The sequence below is a fragment of the Coregonus lavaretus genome (assembly GCF_964263955.1).
Source record: "Coregonus lavaretus genome assembly, chromosome: 2".
In the NCBI taxonomy this organism is placed as follows: domain Eukaryota; kingdom Metazoa; phylum Chordata; class Actinopteri; order Salmoniformes; family Salmonidae; genus Coregonus; species Coregonus lavaretus.
In genome coordinates this window covers 27159864-27177642 of record NC_139989.1, presented here as the reverse complement: position 1 = coordinate 27177642, position 17779 = coordinate 27159864, and the positions used below count along the sequence as shown (strand labels likewise).

Here is a 17779-nt window from a genome sequence, read left to right as displayed (position 1 = left end):
TGTATACGTCAATGTTATTCTCAGAGGCAACCCGGGACATATCCCAGTCCGCATGATCAAAACAATCTTGAAGCATGGATTCTGATTGGTCAGACTAGCGTTGAATAGACCTTAGCTCTGTATAGGCCTATGGAATAGGGTGCCATTTGGGAAACATCCCCAGGCCAGGAAGACTGTTGTTTTGACAGAGCTTAAGCCCTTTCAGGTTGTATCCTGAGCTGCAATCTCACACAGACTTCCTGGTTGTGTTCATAGGGTGGCAAATTAGAGAAGTGATTGACTGAATGAGTGATCGATATTTGTCCTGAAGTGGCTGAAGACAGACTAAAGACTTGAAGTAGCCTAGGCTATAAACACATGTTCTTGCATTATACTTTTCATTTCATTAAAGTTCATTAATACTCTTCCATTTAGATTGATTTATGGGGTTCATTTCTTTGTGGAACAGGTTCATTATAGTGGGAAATTATTAAAGTGTGCATTAAATGTAATTCCTGTCTGACCACTTCATTTTCTTTTAGAGCACTGGGCAATTAACATTGTAAAGAAGCTCTTAGATTCTTAATTACAGCAAAAGATAACTCAATGACAATACCCTCCGTCTTTCTTTCTACCTCAACTTCCTCTTTATGTGTTCACTAAGTGGTGCCCTTTTCATTTTAAAAGTTATTTATTTGGACTAATTTGATGTGGCATGAAAGAGTGGGCTATAGCTGAAATGTTTTATGGGTAGTTGGTAGAAAAAGGGAGGTGAAGCGATGAACAAATTCATTTGAGAAGGGCAGGCAGGGTAGGCAGGCACTTCATTCAAGCTGACAGAATATATTAAGAAGCTCACATTGCTCTCAGTGAACAACAGCATATCCTCCTGCAGGAGGAGGAGTGAGGAACTGCCTGACCATGAGATGAGCCACACCCTGCTTGGTCTAGGCTAGCTCCACTGCCAGACGAAACTTGAAATATATTTCTCTCTCTCTCTCTCTCTCTCTCTCTCTCTCTCTCTCTCTCTCTCTCTCTCTCTCTCTCTCTCTCTCTCTCTCTCTCTCTCTCTCTCTCTCTCTCTCTCTCTCTCTCTCTCTCTCTCTCTCTCTCTCTCTCTCTCTCTCTCTCTCTCTCTCTCTCTCTCTCTCTCTCTCTCTCTCTCTCTCTCTCTCTCTCTCTCTCTCTCTCTCTCTCTCTCTCTCTCTCTCTCTCTCTCTCTCTCTCTCTCCCTCTCTCTCTCTCTCTCTCTCTCTCCTTCCCACTCTCTCATACTTTTGTCAGGTGTTATTTATGAGTGCTGTAGTGAGCTTCTGGTGCATGCAGCACCTGCTCATGTTGGAGTGGGAGAACCCTGGCAGAGAGAAAGAGATAAGAGAGAGGGAGAAAGAGAGCTAGAGAAAGAACACCTTCATTACTGTGAGACTTTAAAACTCTATAAACGTACACTCAGAACCAAAAAAGCACAGTACAACAGCAAACAGCTGACACTAATTGAGGAGTCCATAAACACAAACAACTTCTGGCAAAATTGGAAAAAACTAAAACAAAAGAATTAGCGATACATAATGGTGACATATGGACAATCAAAATTAATTGGACTCCCCAATTACTGACCAGGAGTTCTATAAGAAACGTCAGGCCCTCAAATTTAAAAAAGCATGCGGACCAGATGGCATCCTAAATGAGATGCTCAAATTCACTAGTGCAAAATGTCAATTGGCTATATTAAAACTGTTTAATTTGATCCTGAGTGTAAGTTATTTCCCTGACATCTGGAATCAAGGACTCATAACCCCAATCTTTAAGAACGGAGACAAATTTGACCCTAACAATTACAGAGGCATTTGTGTGACCAGTAACCTGGGGAAGGTTTTCTGTAGTATTATAAATGTAAGAGTTCTAAACTTCCTTAATAAGCACAATGTCTTGAGTAAAAACTAAATTGTATTTATACCAAAACATCGCACAACCGATCATATTTACACCCTACACATCCTGATAGATAAACATGTCCACCAAAATAATACCAAAATGTACGCTTGCTTTATCAACTTCCAAAAAGCTTTTGATTCTATTTGGCATACAGGACTGTTCTACAAAGTTATTGAAAGTGGTGTAGGGGGTAAAACATATGACATAATTAAATCAATGTATACTGGCAATACAAGCAGCATCAAAATTGATAAGAAAATAACATAATTCTTTAACCAGGGGCGGGGCCTTCGCCAGGGTTGCAATCTGAGCCCTGCACTCTTCAATATTTACATCAATGAATTGGCCACTATTCTAGAAAAATCCCCAGCCCCTGGTGTTAGTCTCCACAATTCAGAGGTTAAATGCCTGCTCTTCGCAGATGACCTATGCCTGCTGTCACCCACAGCACATTGCCTACAGCAGAGCCTGGACCTGCTAGAGAAGTACTGCCAGACCTGGGCCCTGGCAGTAAACCCCAAAAATACTAAAATAATGATTTTCCAGAGAAGATCCAGATCTCAGGGAATTAGACCAAAGTTCTCAATTCGTACAAAATATATAGAGTACTGCACACACTACAATTACTTAGGTTTAAAAATAAGCTCAACTGGACACCTTAATGATGCAGTGAATGAACTGAGAGAGAAAGCACGCAGGGCATTCTACGCCATTAAAAAACAAATTCTAATTGAAATACCTATTAAAATTTGGCTAAAACTAATTGAATGTGTCATTGAACCAATTGCACTTTATGGCAGCGAGGTGTGGGGTCCACTTGCAAAACAAGATTTCACCAAATGGGACCAACCCATTGAATGCAGAGTTCTGTAAGATTCTCCTACATGTCCAGAGGAAAACTACAAACAATGCATGCAGGGCAGAATTAGGCCAATATCCACTAATAACAAAAACTCAATAAATAGCAATTCAGTTTTGGAAACATCTCAAATACAGTGACCCCCTCTCATATCATTACCAAGCCCTGCAATGCTGTCACACTCTGGCTCCGGGACTGTGTGGGGTTGGGTTGGGTGAGTTTCATTTGTTTGTGTTTTTGGTGATTGGTTAATGACTCCCAATCGGAGGTAACGAGTGTCAGCTGTCGGCTCGTTATCTCTGATTGGGAGCCATATATATTCTGTGTGTTTTCTCCTTGTGTTTGTGGGTTTCTGTTTCCTTGTGCTATGTTCAGTCGGTGTCATAGAGAACTTCACGTATCGTCTTTTGTTGTTTTTTCGTGGTCGCTTTGATAAATAAAGTCATCATGTTCACTCACAACGCTGCGCATTGGTCTCCTCCTTCAGACGATCGTGACAGAAAAACCCACCATCAAAGGACCAAGCAGCGTGTCCAGGAGCCGAGGGTCTGGACATGGGAAGAGCTTTTGGACGGTAAAGGGTCCTGGACGTGGGAAGAAATCCTGGATGGCATGGATCGCTGTCCATGGAGCGAGACAGAGGAGAGGCGACGGAGAGAGGAGCAACGGCGTCGGCAGAGCCAACGTCGGAAGGACGAGAGGCAACCCCAAGAAATTTTTGGGGGGGGGCACATGGCTTGGGCGACTGAGCAGCAGGAGGCTGCCACAAGGCAGAGTCAGAAGGCTGCCAGGTTAAGGGGGCTGACGGAGGCAGAGAAGGGACGGATTCAGGAGGCTACCAGGTCAAGGGGGCTATTGGCGAGTAGAAGGAGGGAAGTGTGTGTGGCACGGCGTGAAGGACTGATGTGTGTTGCCAGTCCGGTCCGGCCCGTTCCTGATCCTCGGTTGAAGCCAGTAGTGTGTGTTCCCCGTACGGTACGGCCTGTTCCGGCCCCTCGCACTAAGTGTACGGTGCGCGTCGCCAGCCCAGCCCGGCCTGTTCCGGTCCCTCGCACTAAGTGTACGGTGCGCGTCGCCAGCCCGGTTCGGCCTGTTCCTGCCATCCGCACCAAGTGTACGGTGCGCGTCGCCAGCCCAGCCCGGCCTGTTCCTACTCCACGCACCAGGGATACGGTGCGCTTCGCCAGCCCGGCCCGGCCTGTTCCGGCCACTCGCACCAGGGATACGGTGCGCGTCGCCAGCCCAGCCCGGCCTGTTCCTGCTCTCCGCACTAGGCGTGAGGTGAGTCCCCAGGGTCCAGCATGCCCTGTTCCGGCTCCCCGCACTAGGCGTTATGGGAGTCCCCAGGGTCCAGCATGCCCTGTTCCGACTCCCCGCACTAGACCTGAGATGCGTGTCCTCAGCCCGGTACCTCCAGTTCCGGCACCACGCATCAGGCCTATGGTGCGTCCCCAGGGTCCAGCATGCCCTGTTGCTTCTCCCCGCACTAGCCCTGAGATGCGTGTCCTCAGCCCGGTACCTCCTGTTCCGGCACCACGCACCAGGCCTACGATGCGCCTCAGACGGCCAGAGTCTGCCGTCTGCCCAACGCCGTCTGAACTGTCCGTCTGCCCAACGGGGCCTGAACTGTCCGTCTGCCCAACGCCGTCTGAACTGCCCGTCTGCCCAACGGCGCCTGAACTGCCCGTCTGCCCAACGCCGTCTGAACTGTCCGTCTGCCAAGCGCCGCAGGAACTGCCCGTCTGTACTGAGCCTGCAAAGCCGCCCGTCTGCCATGAGCCTTCAGAGCCGTCCGCCAGACCGGAGCCGCTAGAGCTCTCTGCCAGACAGGAGCGGCCAGAGCCTTCCGCCAGACAGGATCAGCCAGAGCCTTCCGCCAGACAGGATCAGCCAGAGCCTTCCGCCAGACAGGATCAGCCAGAGCCTTCTGCCAGACAGGATCAGCCAGAGCCTTCTGCCAGACAGGATCAGCCAGAGCCTTCTGCCAGACAGGATCAGCCAGAGCCTTCTGCCAGACAGGATCAGCCAGAGCCTTCTGCCAGACAGGATCAGCCAGAGCTTTCTGCCAGACAGGATCAGCCAGAGCCTTCTGCCAGACAGGATCAGCCAGAGCCTTCCGCCAGCCAGGATCCGCCAGAGCCGTCCAGCCAGGATCCGCCTGAGCCAGCCAGCCAGGATCCGCCAGCTAGTCAGGTACTGTCCCTTAGCCCGGTGCTGCCCCTTAGTCCGGTGCTGCCCCTTAGCTCGGTGTTGCTCCTTATCCTGGTGCTGTCCCTTATCCTGGTGCTGTCCCTTAGCCTGGTACTGCCCCTTAGTCCGGTACTGCCCCTTAGTCCGGTACTGCCCCGTAGTCCGGTGCTGCCCCTTAGTCCGGTGCCGCCCCTTAACCCAGTGGGGTGTAGTTGGGGGGTGGTAATGTGTAGGAGGCTAATTAAGTGGGTAATGACTATGGTGGGGTGGGGATCACGACCAGCGCCAGAGCCGCCTCCGTGGAGTAACACCCACCCAGCCCTCCCCATTTTTGGGTTAGGCGCGGTCGGAGTCCGCGCCTTTGGGGGGGGGTACTGTCACACTCTGGCTCCGGGACTGTGTGTTAGAGCCAGGGTGTATTTCATTTGGTGGGGTTGGGTTGGGTGAGTTTCATTTGTTTGTGTTTTTGGTGATTGGTTAATGACTCCCAATCGGAGGTAACGAGTGTCAGCTGTCGGCTCGTTATCTCTGATTGGGAGCCATATATATTCTGTGTGTTTTCTCCTTGTGTTTGTGGGTTTTTGTTTCCTTGTGCTATGTTCAGTCGGTGTCATAGAGAACTTCACGTATCGTCTTTTGTTGTTTTTTCGTGGTCGCTTTGATAAATAAAGTCATCATGTTCACTCACAACGCTGCGCATTGGTCTCCTCCTTCAGACGATCGTGACAAATGCCAAGAGCTGAGCAAAGAAAAGAGTCCCCTCATCCAGCTGGTCCTGGGGCTGAGTTCACAAACCTGTTCTACTAACACACTGAAGCCTCAGGACCAGAACATCCAATCAATCAGATTAAACCAAATTACAACACAGTCAAAACAAAACTACATTGCTTATTGGGAAACACAAGCACAAGAACAAAGTAAAATGCAGTGCTATCTGGCCCTAAATCGACAGTACACCGTGGCTAACTATTTGACCATGGTTACTGATCAAAACCTTAGAAAAACCTTGACAAAGTACAGGCTCAGTGAGCACAGTCTTGCCATTGAGAAGGGTAGACACAGGAAAACCTGGCTCCCTGTAGAGGAAAGGCTGTGCAACCACTGCACCACAGCAGAACCTGAGACAGAGCTGCATGTCCTGACAAAATGTCAAAAATATAAAACAATTAGAGAGTGTCATTTCCCAAAATGTGAAACCGTTTCAAAGACCTCTCTGATGAGAATAGGCTACCCGTCCTGTTGGGGGAGGACGCAGAGCACTGTGGGTTGGCAATGCACTGCTGCCTGCAATAAGATGAGGGACAGTGTCTGACAGACCAACCAATCTGCACATGTCCTCTATATTGTTATTGTTCAATGGTTATTTTGACCCTTGGTTATTGTTGTTACTGTTGTCCCGTTGACTATTTTGATTATTATTATTTTAATTGTGTTAATAGTGTAAATATCCAAAGTAAGCTTTGGCAATATGTATATTGTTACGTCATGCCAATAAAGCAAATTGAATTTAATTTAATTGAGAGACAGAGAGAGAGATAGAGAGAGAGAGAGAGAGGCATGTTGTGATGTTAACTCAGTGTGGCGCAGTTAACAGATGAGACACCTAATGATGCCTGGTCCTCTGTTTAGATCAACAGCAGGAAACAACTAACAAACAAACACCCAAAGACTACAAGCACTAAATAATGGTGTCATATGACTCTAAACATGATCAATTAAAACCCACAGTTCATTGGCTCTCCCTCTGTCTAAACGGGACAGGAGGCTGGGTGCCAGTCTGTCAGAGTAATGAGCACGACCAGGATGATGTCTCTATGAGTAAGAGGAGGACAGATGTGGGACTTGGAGGGGTGGAGCTTGGACAGACTATGTGTACTTTGCTTTAGTCTAGAGTCAATGACATCAGGTGAGTATTAGGTAGGTAGCTAGACACACCGAAACCTGATCAAATTAAGGACAGTAAGCAAATGAGACAATGCAGACTCTGATCAACAGGCATAGTGGTGAATAGAGCTAATAAAGCAGTTTATAGACCAAACTCATTCATCAACCGGGTTGCTTCCCAAATGGCACCCTATTCCCTATACTGTATATTGAACTACTTTTGACCAGGGTACATAGGGCTCAAAATTAGTTCACTATATAGTGCTATTTGGGACGCAGCCCAGAGGGATGTGTGTATCCAGAGCCATCCTAATGATATGGAAATGTTGACAGAGACTAAAATGGCCCCTGTGATGTCCCTGTCCCCAGGCCACATTGAGTGACGAACACAGGGCCACACAGTCACACTGTGATAGGTAGCTAGCCAGCCTACAGCTTTAACAGAAACCCTTAGTCACCTTGTTTATAAGTCAGGCAGAGAGGAGAGGAGAGAGGCTGAGGCTGAGCTGGCCAGGCCTGGCCCTGCCAGTGCGATAGAGATATAGTGAGTGAATAGTATTTTTTCAGCAGAGCTCAATGCTAAGTGTAGTCAGTGTGTGAGACAGGACTGCTCTCACATTCTGTCATCCTCCCAAATGGCACCCTATGCCTATAAAGTGCACCATAGGCCACTATAGACCCTGGTCAAAAGTAGTGCCTAAATAGAGATTAGGTTGCCTGGAGTCTCATTATCAGTCAGTTTGCTTCAAACGGTTTTGATATATTTCAGTCTTCAGTGATGTATATAAAGTGTAATATTGGGATGCACACTCAAAATTGAATACATGTCAACTCTACATCTGACATGGTATAGGTGTTTTATTTTTTTTAAGCCCATAACCATGTGTGTGAGGGGTATACTTTTGTTTCAAAGTAGATTTGTTTAAGACTCCCAAGAAACACTCTGTGTGACCCTGATTTAGCCCACTGCAGTAAAGGTAAATTATATAGTAACACAAAAATGTTTTATGCAGGTACGAAACTTTATGATCTCTGCATACATACATCCGCCATATTGCTTCAACAGTTGTGTTTTGAGGGAAAATGGTAGTGAATTATCAGGTTAAATGTGAGGAACAAAGATTCCACTGATGAGTATGTGGCCCAAACACAAGCTGGCATGATGAGGGCTGGCGGCCCAGCGCCTGCTGCCTGCCTATTGTTAACACAGGCCTTTCATTAACCGCTCCACTGGGGAACAGGGGAAGAGAGGAGGAGGGAGGAGAGGAGAGGCTGAGGCAATACATAGGGAGGAGGAGGGGAGGAAGGGGAGGGAGGGAGGGAGAGGAGGAGGGAAAGAGAGAGAGGGAAGAGAGGCTGAAACAACAGACACTGAGGAACAGGAGATAAGAGGGAGGACAGGAGAGGAGGGAAGAGGAGAGGGAGGGAGGAGAGGGGAGGCTGAGGCTACAGACAGTAGTGTCAACACCCAACAGGACTAGCCCAGCCTAAAGATCAGCCACCAAACACATTATTAAAAAAGACACATCAACCGAGCCCAAGCTGCTCACAATGAATAACCCCCAAAGGATGGCAATTTAGAGCTGCCATCTCCCCCAGGTACAGGCTATACACAACGGTACACTATCATTTCAGCTCCCACCTGGCGTGGGACATTCCCCAATGATGGAAGCGAAACAGTTTGGGAACCACAGGTCTACGGAACAGGCTTATTTGGTTTTGGACTATCGTTTCAACTCCCACCTGTTTCTATGTAATATGGAACAGGTAGGAGGAAAGAGAGAACAAAAGAGAGACAGGGAGAGAGGGAGGAGTAGACACTTAATTTGTATTTGGACTGTAATTTCAACTCCCATCTGTCTCAATATCCAGGTAGAGAGAGGGGAGAGAGAGAGGGAAGAGTAGACATTTAATTGATTGCCCTTAGAAGCGATACACAACTAATCCTGAGGCCTGTGGGCTGGGTGAGGTCATCTTACCAACACACCTGTCTGGTGAGTCAGTGCGGAGGAGGAGAGGAGCAAGAGGCGAAGAAGAGAGGAGGAGAGGAAAGTGTAGGGGGAAGCATTTCTTGTATGTTCACAACAACACACTAAAGTGGTCTCTACTACCATTCTCAGTCCCAGTGCTGGATACTGTCAGATAGAGTAAGCCTATTGTATTGTAAACAGCACACACTCAGAAATGTCATTGGTCAAATCAGTGCGTTTTTTTTCAATTGCTGATGGACAAAAATATGAAATAGGCCTACATGAATAACTCAATAGATTGATAGCAGATAGTTTGGCAACACCTCATTGCTTCCTTCAAGGTCCCATTCTCAGTCCCCTGAGCGGATCTGAACCACTGAGGAAGGCTCCTGACCTGATCTAGCAACAAGGAGATATCCTATTCTATTCTGGGGCCCAGTCTCCCTTGCGATCCTTCTGAGCCCCCCGTCATGTTTTTGTTCAGTTCAGTTGGCCTGACGCCTCACTGCATAGCCCCTCCCTGTCCCGCCAACCACTAACTGAATAACTAGAGGATATTTCTGTCCTTTCAACAACACTGTTGACACTCCGTTGCTTATTCCTCTTCATTCATTATGTCAGCCTTGGCCCCCGCATAGCCCCCCGGCACCTCCAGCCCTGGCAGCCCAGTCACGCAGCTCCGTCGTGGGCCCTATATGGGTTATATAGAGGGGGACTTTTGCCTGCTGATGGAGCACATTATAGGACTCATCCTCAGTTTAACACACACTAAATACGGGGCTTAGACAACACGCAGGAAAAACAAAACACAAAATGACACAGTCAGGAGGCATAGGCAGTAGACACGGACAAATAGCCTAAACACGTTTCCAAAACAAAAGAGGGGCGCGCATATCCCCAAAAAATGCAAACGCAAGAACCTGAGCATTGCGTGTCGTGAGACTGAGGGAGATTGTGATGAATTCTCATAGCGTTCCACATATTCCTCCGTCAGTCTTGGGGTCTCTGGGAAGAGAATGGGTCATATGCAAATGGATATGCCCAGTACGGGGAGAAGTTTCCCACAAGCAGAGTGTGAAAAGGCCTCTCCCTCCCCAAGCCAGCCCCACTCAATGGGCCTTTTCTTCCTCTACTGAAAGTGTATGAGGTAGAGCAGGCAGACTGTAAAGGTAACTAGGCTCTTTCTCCTCAGGCTTTCTCCAACCAAAGCCTTAACACACAATGGTTCATTTAAGCATTCATCCACACACAACCCCAATAAAGCACATTCAAACACAGTTAAGGGGGTTAGTGAAACTGACTTGGGTTTTAAAAGTGCTTTTCTAAGGCAAGAGAAAGCACCTTTTTATAGGGTAATGCATTGCCTCTATAGGAGCTTGCTAATCATTAAGCTCCCTCAACAACAGTGGGAAAGGGTTTGAGTGCGGTACCTCAGATTATGGGCACAAACAGAATTGTCTGCTGGGAAATCATTGAACTGTGTGACATAGTGAATTGAATGAAGATAAGAATTTCATATCATACATTTGAAAATGCATGGAGATACATAAATATTACAAAGAAAAATAAATGATTATTCAAGACACAAAACAGGCTATAGTTTGCCTCACTAACCAAAATAAATCCTCTGCATTCCATTCCATAGGAAACACTCACACTATTCTAATGTAAAAGAAGCTGTCATGTTTGTTTGACATTGAGTGAGTGTCCACCTTCCTTTCCACTGGCTCTCCTCTCCAGCAGCACCTCAGTGTCACTCTGCCAGCTCTCACGACCCCTCCCCCCTTATTGTCCCTCTCTCTCTCTCTCCCTGCCCACCAAACTCGACAGGACCGAGGGGCTGTACTGGTCAGGGGGATGGAGGGAGACAGAGAGGGATTGAGGGAGTAGGGGGAGGAGACCAAAGTCCAGAGCCAACCCCCACGCTTTTTACCCCTCAGGATCTTTTTATTGAAGGGACTTAAACACAAACACAATTGGACATGCTGGAAGGGACACAACAATGGCACAGGGGGGAAAGTGAAATCATAGTGGAGGCACGCATGGGTGCCTAGGTCAGGGGGCAATCAACAGCACCCCTGGCTACTGTGTCTTCCCCCCAGAATAAAGGACCGGGATGAGAACAGGAGGCGGGGGATTTTCCTCTGACTTGGCACTTTCATATGCAGCAGAGGAAGTTGCTCAAAAGCAAAATAACTGATAAATGAAAATTTCCTCTTCTGCTAAACTCCACTCACCAGGGGTAGTAGACCTTTTAAATGATAACAGCTGGCTTTTAAAACACTAAAGCAGCATGCCGGCCCACAGAACACCACCCCTCCCCCCTGAAGCCTTTGGAATGGCCAAAACATCTTATTTTCTTAAGAGCGTTAGCTTAACCACAGTGTTTCTTTATTGTTCTCACACAACTTTACAGCATGTGGTTACATTCAATATTATTTAGAGGGAAAAATGAGTCCAGCACACTAATTGTACTTTTGCCAGCCAAATATACATCCTCTGTTACATCATACAGCTTTACAGAAGCAAAAACTAGACCCACAGACCCATTCGTCTTCTTCTGTAGGATGATTCATTGAGCCAAGAAACTTCCAAAACTGTGGTGTACTGTATGTGTGTGTGTTGCAGAGAGACAGACAAAGAGAGACAGAGAGAGAGAGAGAGAAGCATGAGAAAGAGAGAGCCCCTTTGATAAATTGGGCGGCAGGTAGCTTAGTGGTTAAGAGCGTTGTGCCAGTAACCGAAAGGTCGCAGGTTCTAATCCCCGAGCCCACTAGGTGAAAAATCTGTCGATGTGCCCTTGAGCAAGGCACTTAACCCTAATTGCTCCTGTAAGTCGCTCTGGATAAGAGCGTCTGCTAAATGACCAATTATTTATATTTATAAATTCAAATAAATAGAAATCCAACCTACATACAAATATACTGAGTGTACAAAACATTAGGAACAATATTGAGTTGCACCCCCTTTTGCCCTCAGAACAGCCTCAATTTATCGGGGCATGGACTCTACAAGGTGTTGAAAGCGTTCCACAGGGATGCTGGCCCATGTTGATTCCAATGCTTCCCACAGTTGTGTCAATTGGCTGGATGTCCTTTGGGTGGTGGACCATTCTTGAAACACACGAGAAACTGTTGAGTGTGAAAAACCCAGCAGCGTTGCAGTTGTTGACACACTCAAACCAGTGCGCCTGGCACCTACTACCATACCCCGTTCAAAGGCACTTAAATATTTTGTCTTGCCCATTCTCCCTCTGAATGGTACACATACACAATCCATGTCTCAATTGTCTCAAGGTTTTAAAATCCTTCTTTAACCTGTCTCCTCCCCTTCATCTAAACTGATTGAAGTGGATTTAACAAGTGACATCAATAAGGGATCATAGCTTTCACCTGGATTCACCTGGTCAGTCTATGTCTTGGATGTTTTGTACACTCAGTGTATATGCAGTTAGTTCCTTTGAAATGTAGGCCCAATACCCTCCACTCTCACTCATCTACAAAGATGGGCCAATAGTGACTTTTGCTAAGAATGTTAATACCGTGCTGCATTCCTCTTTTCCCAAATTGATGTGTTAAATTGCCATTCTAGGGAATGGTCGCTGCTATTCCTGACGGGAGCTGGACTAGGCCTGGACAGGATAGGAGAAATCACAAAGGAAGCCAGTGGAAACACTAGTATCCCACAGATTGCAAACACCTGTCGTCCTGCCTGCTGGCCGGCTGTTAGCACCTCCATGTTTAAAGCTGTGACGGGAGCTCACCTTGGTCTCAGCCTGCTCTGCTCTGCCAGGCCCAGGAAGACAACCAATACAGGACAGGGCCAGATGACTAAGTACCTTTTGGCTTCAGTAACCAACACTACAGACCCCCTGCCACAAAGCACTGCCCCTAAAAGGCTTTTAACCTGATGTCAAACATTCAGGCATAACGCCCCCTACAAATATGAAATATAGGATCAACCAGGTTCTCTCTGTCTCACATTGTATTGGTACAGTATATTGAGCTCTTCCACCCAGCAGGTTGATGCACCCATATCACATGATTAAGACATCACTATGGTTACTATGGTCCCCTGAACTTTATGTTTGATCCCCACTCTTTATGTATTATATAGTAGCCTATGTATTTTAAAACAGATAACATTTAAAATGCATAACATGAATACAAAGAAAAAGTAATAAAACAGAACTCTATTTATTTCTGAAATGAACATTCGATGGACAAAGATTACAGTGACATATGCAAAAAGGAAAATAAGTGGATAAATAAAAATGCTTGTAGAAAAATAAAACAAATCTGTTCAAAAATATAAAATTAAATAGAACGTCTCAAAACAGCCAATAATGTATTATTCAAATGAAACCACGCACCAATTATATAATTATATAATATATTAGTGCACCTTACCAGGTGCGTTCTCTGTAGTGGATCGAAATGCCCTAAATGTAGCCTAGGCTATAAATAATGTAGGCCTACCATGACTGAGGTGCAAAAGCGCGCTAGAACAGGTCTGTTATAAGGTGTGTACCTTACAGAATGCACAAAATTAACCGTCGTCAATCAAGAGCTGACATCATATGGACCGGTGACCAACACCTTTTCAGCCAAAAAGACAATAAGGAGCACACGAAATAAGTCCATGTTATACAATGACAGTAAGCGAAAACAAACAAGGAGTAAGCACAACAAGCGACTCCAAGAGAAAAATCACAGCAAATTCACTCATGATGACAGCATGCCGCGCCTACAGATACACAACAAAAGTCACATGGGCGGCGCACAATTGGCCCAGCGTCGTCCAGGGTAGGGGAGGGAATGGTCGGCAGGGATGTAGCTCAGTTGATAGAGCATGGCGTTTGCAACGCCAGGGTTGTGGGTTTGATTCCCACGGGGGGTGGGCAGTATAAAAAAAAATATATATATATATGTATTCACTAACTGTAAGTCGCTCTGGATAAGAGCGTCTGCTAAATGACTAAAATGTAAATGTAAATGATACCGTTGCCTTTTCTACCTGCACAAGTTGCCATTTGTTGCGTCGCACCGCACAGGGACCGCTCTCCGCTGCTTTGGAACGGCAAGACAGATTCCCATGAGACGATTTCTTCTCTAACAGCGTATTCAGTCACCCTAAATCAGACTGCCGGTTTGTTTTGATGTTTTGACAGAGGGGTGTTTAGGTAAACATGTTCCCAGTCCCTGCAGGCTGCGCTGGGTGGCTCGACCACTTGCGATGCTGTGCTGGTGACTGCTCGCAGGAGGCTGTACGTAGGCTACGCATGTCGTCAGCTAGCCTACAGGAGAAAAACCCATAGGCCTACAAACAGCCTACAACACTAACATTATTCCTATGTGTGAAAAACTTCCAACTCCGATGTTGAAACAAAAGTCACAAGTCCCATAACTAAATAAAATGAGAACACACGAGATTAATAAAACGCATAAGGCAACGACAAGCAACCCGAAGAACATGATCTTTGCAAGTCAAATACGGTTTAATATGATTTCCAGATAAAAGCCTTCCACTATTAAATGGATTAAATTACTGGAGAGAAAACAACTATTCAGAGAACCGCACTGGCTACCCGGACAACCCTACAATGCAGACGTTTTAACCACAAACACAAACACAAAAGCACAAACAAAAACAAAATAACTAAAATAATGTAAGTATAAAAACTCTGGATGAACAGGTTGGCTCCAACTGCAAGTTTCGCTCCCATGACACAAAACCTTGAGAGTGTGTAAAATCAGAATTCCCAGCGCAGGACCGTGGATGTAACCGCACACTCCTTATATAGGCTGTGCCTTGTTTATATAGGCTATGCCTTGTTCACACAAACAGCGCTTGATATATTCTTCCCATTTTCTGACGTTACCCAACAATGCATGCTACAGAAACAACCCTTTTTCGTTAGAAGTTCATTTTCATTTCTGTTTATTAATTATAGCTACTTTATCTTGTTCTGCATATTTTCAACTTATCTTAGCAATAACTTTTCGAATGATTTGTAATGCACACTTGCCATTGTCAATTGTGAAAACGCGTACATCATGCGTACACATCTTTTACAATTAAAATAAGAGAGAAAGTATCATGTGTAGCCTACATAAACATAACAGCATGCATTTGAATAGAAAATCAAAAAGCAGAACAGCGCAATTTCCACAGTAAAAACATTTCCAAAAGCCTGAGCCCTCCATGTAGCAACAGTGTCCTGTCATGGCTCGCGCTACCTGCTACGGTGCGACAAACAGAAAGGCGACAGAAACAGTTATTTTTTTCCAAAGTGCATTGAAGAAATACACCTTATACACATATTCACTCATTTCAGAACATCAATCTATATTCCATATTGATAAAGAAGGCGACAAAATACCGCAGTCCGCAAAAACAACCAGGTAACGTTATTTTCCCAGACACTGGTTTTTAGAAAGCTACCCAATGGAAAGGCGAGAGACGGTGAAACAAGCTATCAAGTTGAAAACTAAAAAAATAGGAAAAGTGGATTTAAATAGATTCTAAAAGGGACTGAACGGGAAACAAAAGCGAGTGAAGGACGGGATTAGGTGCGTATAACGGTCCAGGGTGGTGCACTCAACCGCTAGGCGGAGGGAGAGTCGCGAGACAGGTATAACGGTACACCACATAGGGCTATAATGGTGCGCTTACTTGCTACTTTACAGCACTTTGACCCACTAAAAACGGGACTCCGGAGGTCCTAAAGTCTTCGGAGGATCGAGAATTCGATAGAACACATTCTAGTCCACTTCACCACACGAAAAGAAGGTAAATTGGAGTAGTTTTACATACCGTTATTCCTCCTCGGATTTGCCTGCTTTCTGCGCTTACACCTGGGGCCATCCGCCATGATCCTTTCGCTGTGTCTAAATGCTGCTGGAGAGTCACCTCCTCTCTCTACCCCACTCCCCCCGCTTCACCTCCCCTCCCTGCACCTGCTTTACGACACTCTGCTTTACGACATTACCTTCTACACCTCCCAAACCATAGGGTGCGTGCTATGGTATCAGGGATCCTTAGGATGTCCCTACCCCATTGAAGTTTACATTTAAAATGGTTAAGGTAAGGGTTAAGGTTAGGTACGAGTTATGGTTATATATATATATATATATATATATATATATATATATATATATATATATATATATATATATATATATAACATGCTTACATATATATACAGTGAGGAGAACAAGTATTTGATACACTGCCGATTTTGCAGGTTTTCCTACTTACAAAGCATGTAGAGGTCTGTAATTTTTATCATAGGTACACTTCAACTGTGAGAGACGGAATCTAAAACAAAAATCCAGAAAATCACATTGTATGATTTTTAAGTAAATAATTTGCATTTTATTGCATGACATAAGTATTTTATCACCTACCAACCAGTAAGAATTCCGGCTCTCACAGACCTGTTAGTTTTTCTTTAAGAAGCCCTCCTGTTCTCCACTCATTACCTGTATTAACTGCACCTGTTTGAACTCGTTACCTGTATAAAAGACACCTGTCCACACACTCAATCAAACAGACTCCAACCTCTCCACAATGGCCAAGACCAGAGAGCTGTGTAAGGACATCAGGGATAAAATTGTAGACCTGCACAAGGCTGAGATGGGCTACAGGACAATAGGCAAGCAGCTTGGTGAGAAGGCAACAACTGTTGGCGCAATTATTAGAAAATTGAAGAAGTTCAAGATGACGGTCAATCACCCTCGGTCTGGGGCTCCATGCAAGATCTCACCTCGTGGGGCATCAATGATCATGAGGAAGGTGAGGGATCAGCCCAGAACTACACGGCAGGACCTGGTCAATGACCTGAAGAGAGCTGGGACCACAGTCTCAAAGACAACCATTAGTAACACACTACGCCGTCATGGATTAAAATCCTGCAGCACACGCAAGGTCCCCCTGCTCAAGCCAGCGCATGTCCAGGCCCGTCTAAAGTTTGCCAATGACCATCTGGATGATCCAGAGGAGGAATGGGAGAAGGTCATGTGGTCTGATTAGACAAAAATAGAGCTTTTTGGTCTAAACTCCACTCGCCGTGTTTGGAGGAAGAAGAAGGATGAGTACAACCCCAAGAACACCATCCCAACCGTGAAGCATGGAGGTGAAAACATCATTCTTTGGGGATGCTTTTCTGCAAAGGGGACAGGACGACTGCACCGCATTGAGGGGAGGATGGATGGGGCCATGTATCGCAAGATCTTGGCCAACAACCTCCTTCCCTCAGTAAGAGCATTGAAGATGGGTCGTGGCTGGGCCTTCCAGCATGACAACGACCCGAAACACACAGCCAGGGCAACTAAGGAGTGGCTCCGTAAGAAGCATCTCAAGGTCCTGGAGTGGCCTAGCCAGTCTCCAGACCTGAACCCAATAGAAAATCTTTGGAGGGAGCTGAAAGTCCATATTGCCCAGCGACAGCCCCGAAACCTGAAGGATCTGGAGAAGGTCTGTATGGAGGAGTGGGCCAAAATCCCTGCTGCAGTGTGTGCAAACCTGGTCAAGACCTACAGCAAACGTATGATCTCTGTAATTGCAAACAAAGGTTTCTGTACCAAATATTAAGTTCTGCTTTTCTGATGTATCAAATACTTATGTCATACAATAAAATGCAAATTAATTACTTAAAAATTATACAATGTGATTTTCTGGATTTTTGTTTTAGATTCCGTCTCTCACAGTTGAAGTGTACCTATGATAAAGATTACAGACCTCTACATGCTTTGTAAGTAGGAAAACCTGCTAAATCGGCAGTGTATCAAATACTTGTTCTCCCCACTGTATATATGTTTAAAAAAAAAATATATATATATATATATATATACATATAAGCATGTTGGAAAGTGCGATGATCACGGGCAGAAAGAAGGTTTGTTGGTCCTATGGTTTGGGTCACTAGGGTCCTTAACCTTAACCCTAACCCTAACCCTTA

At 45.6% G+C, this 17779-nt stretch overlaps 1 protein-coding gene across 1 annotated transcript in view; it reads right to left on the bottom strand.

Annotated features, from left to right (window-relative positions):
• The window catches only part of LOC311103020 (zinc finger E-box-binding homeobox 1-like), a gene marked incomplete at its 5' end in the record, with an annotated part of 97922 nt that extends 82231 nt beyond the window's left edge, over positions 1-15691 (bottom strand). Inside the window, one exon of the mRNA XM_084144513.1 lies at positions 15634-15691. Within this exon, the coding sequence (XP_084000639.1) occupies positions 15634-15691 (58 nt within the window). The remainder of the gene's footprint in view (positions 1-15633) is intronic.
• Between the last annotated feature and the right edge of the window lie 2088 nt (positions 15692-17779).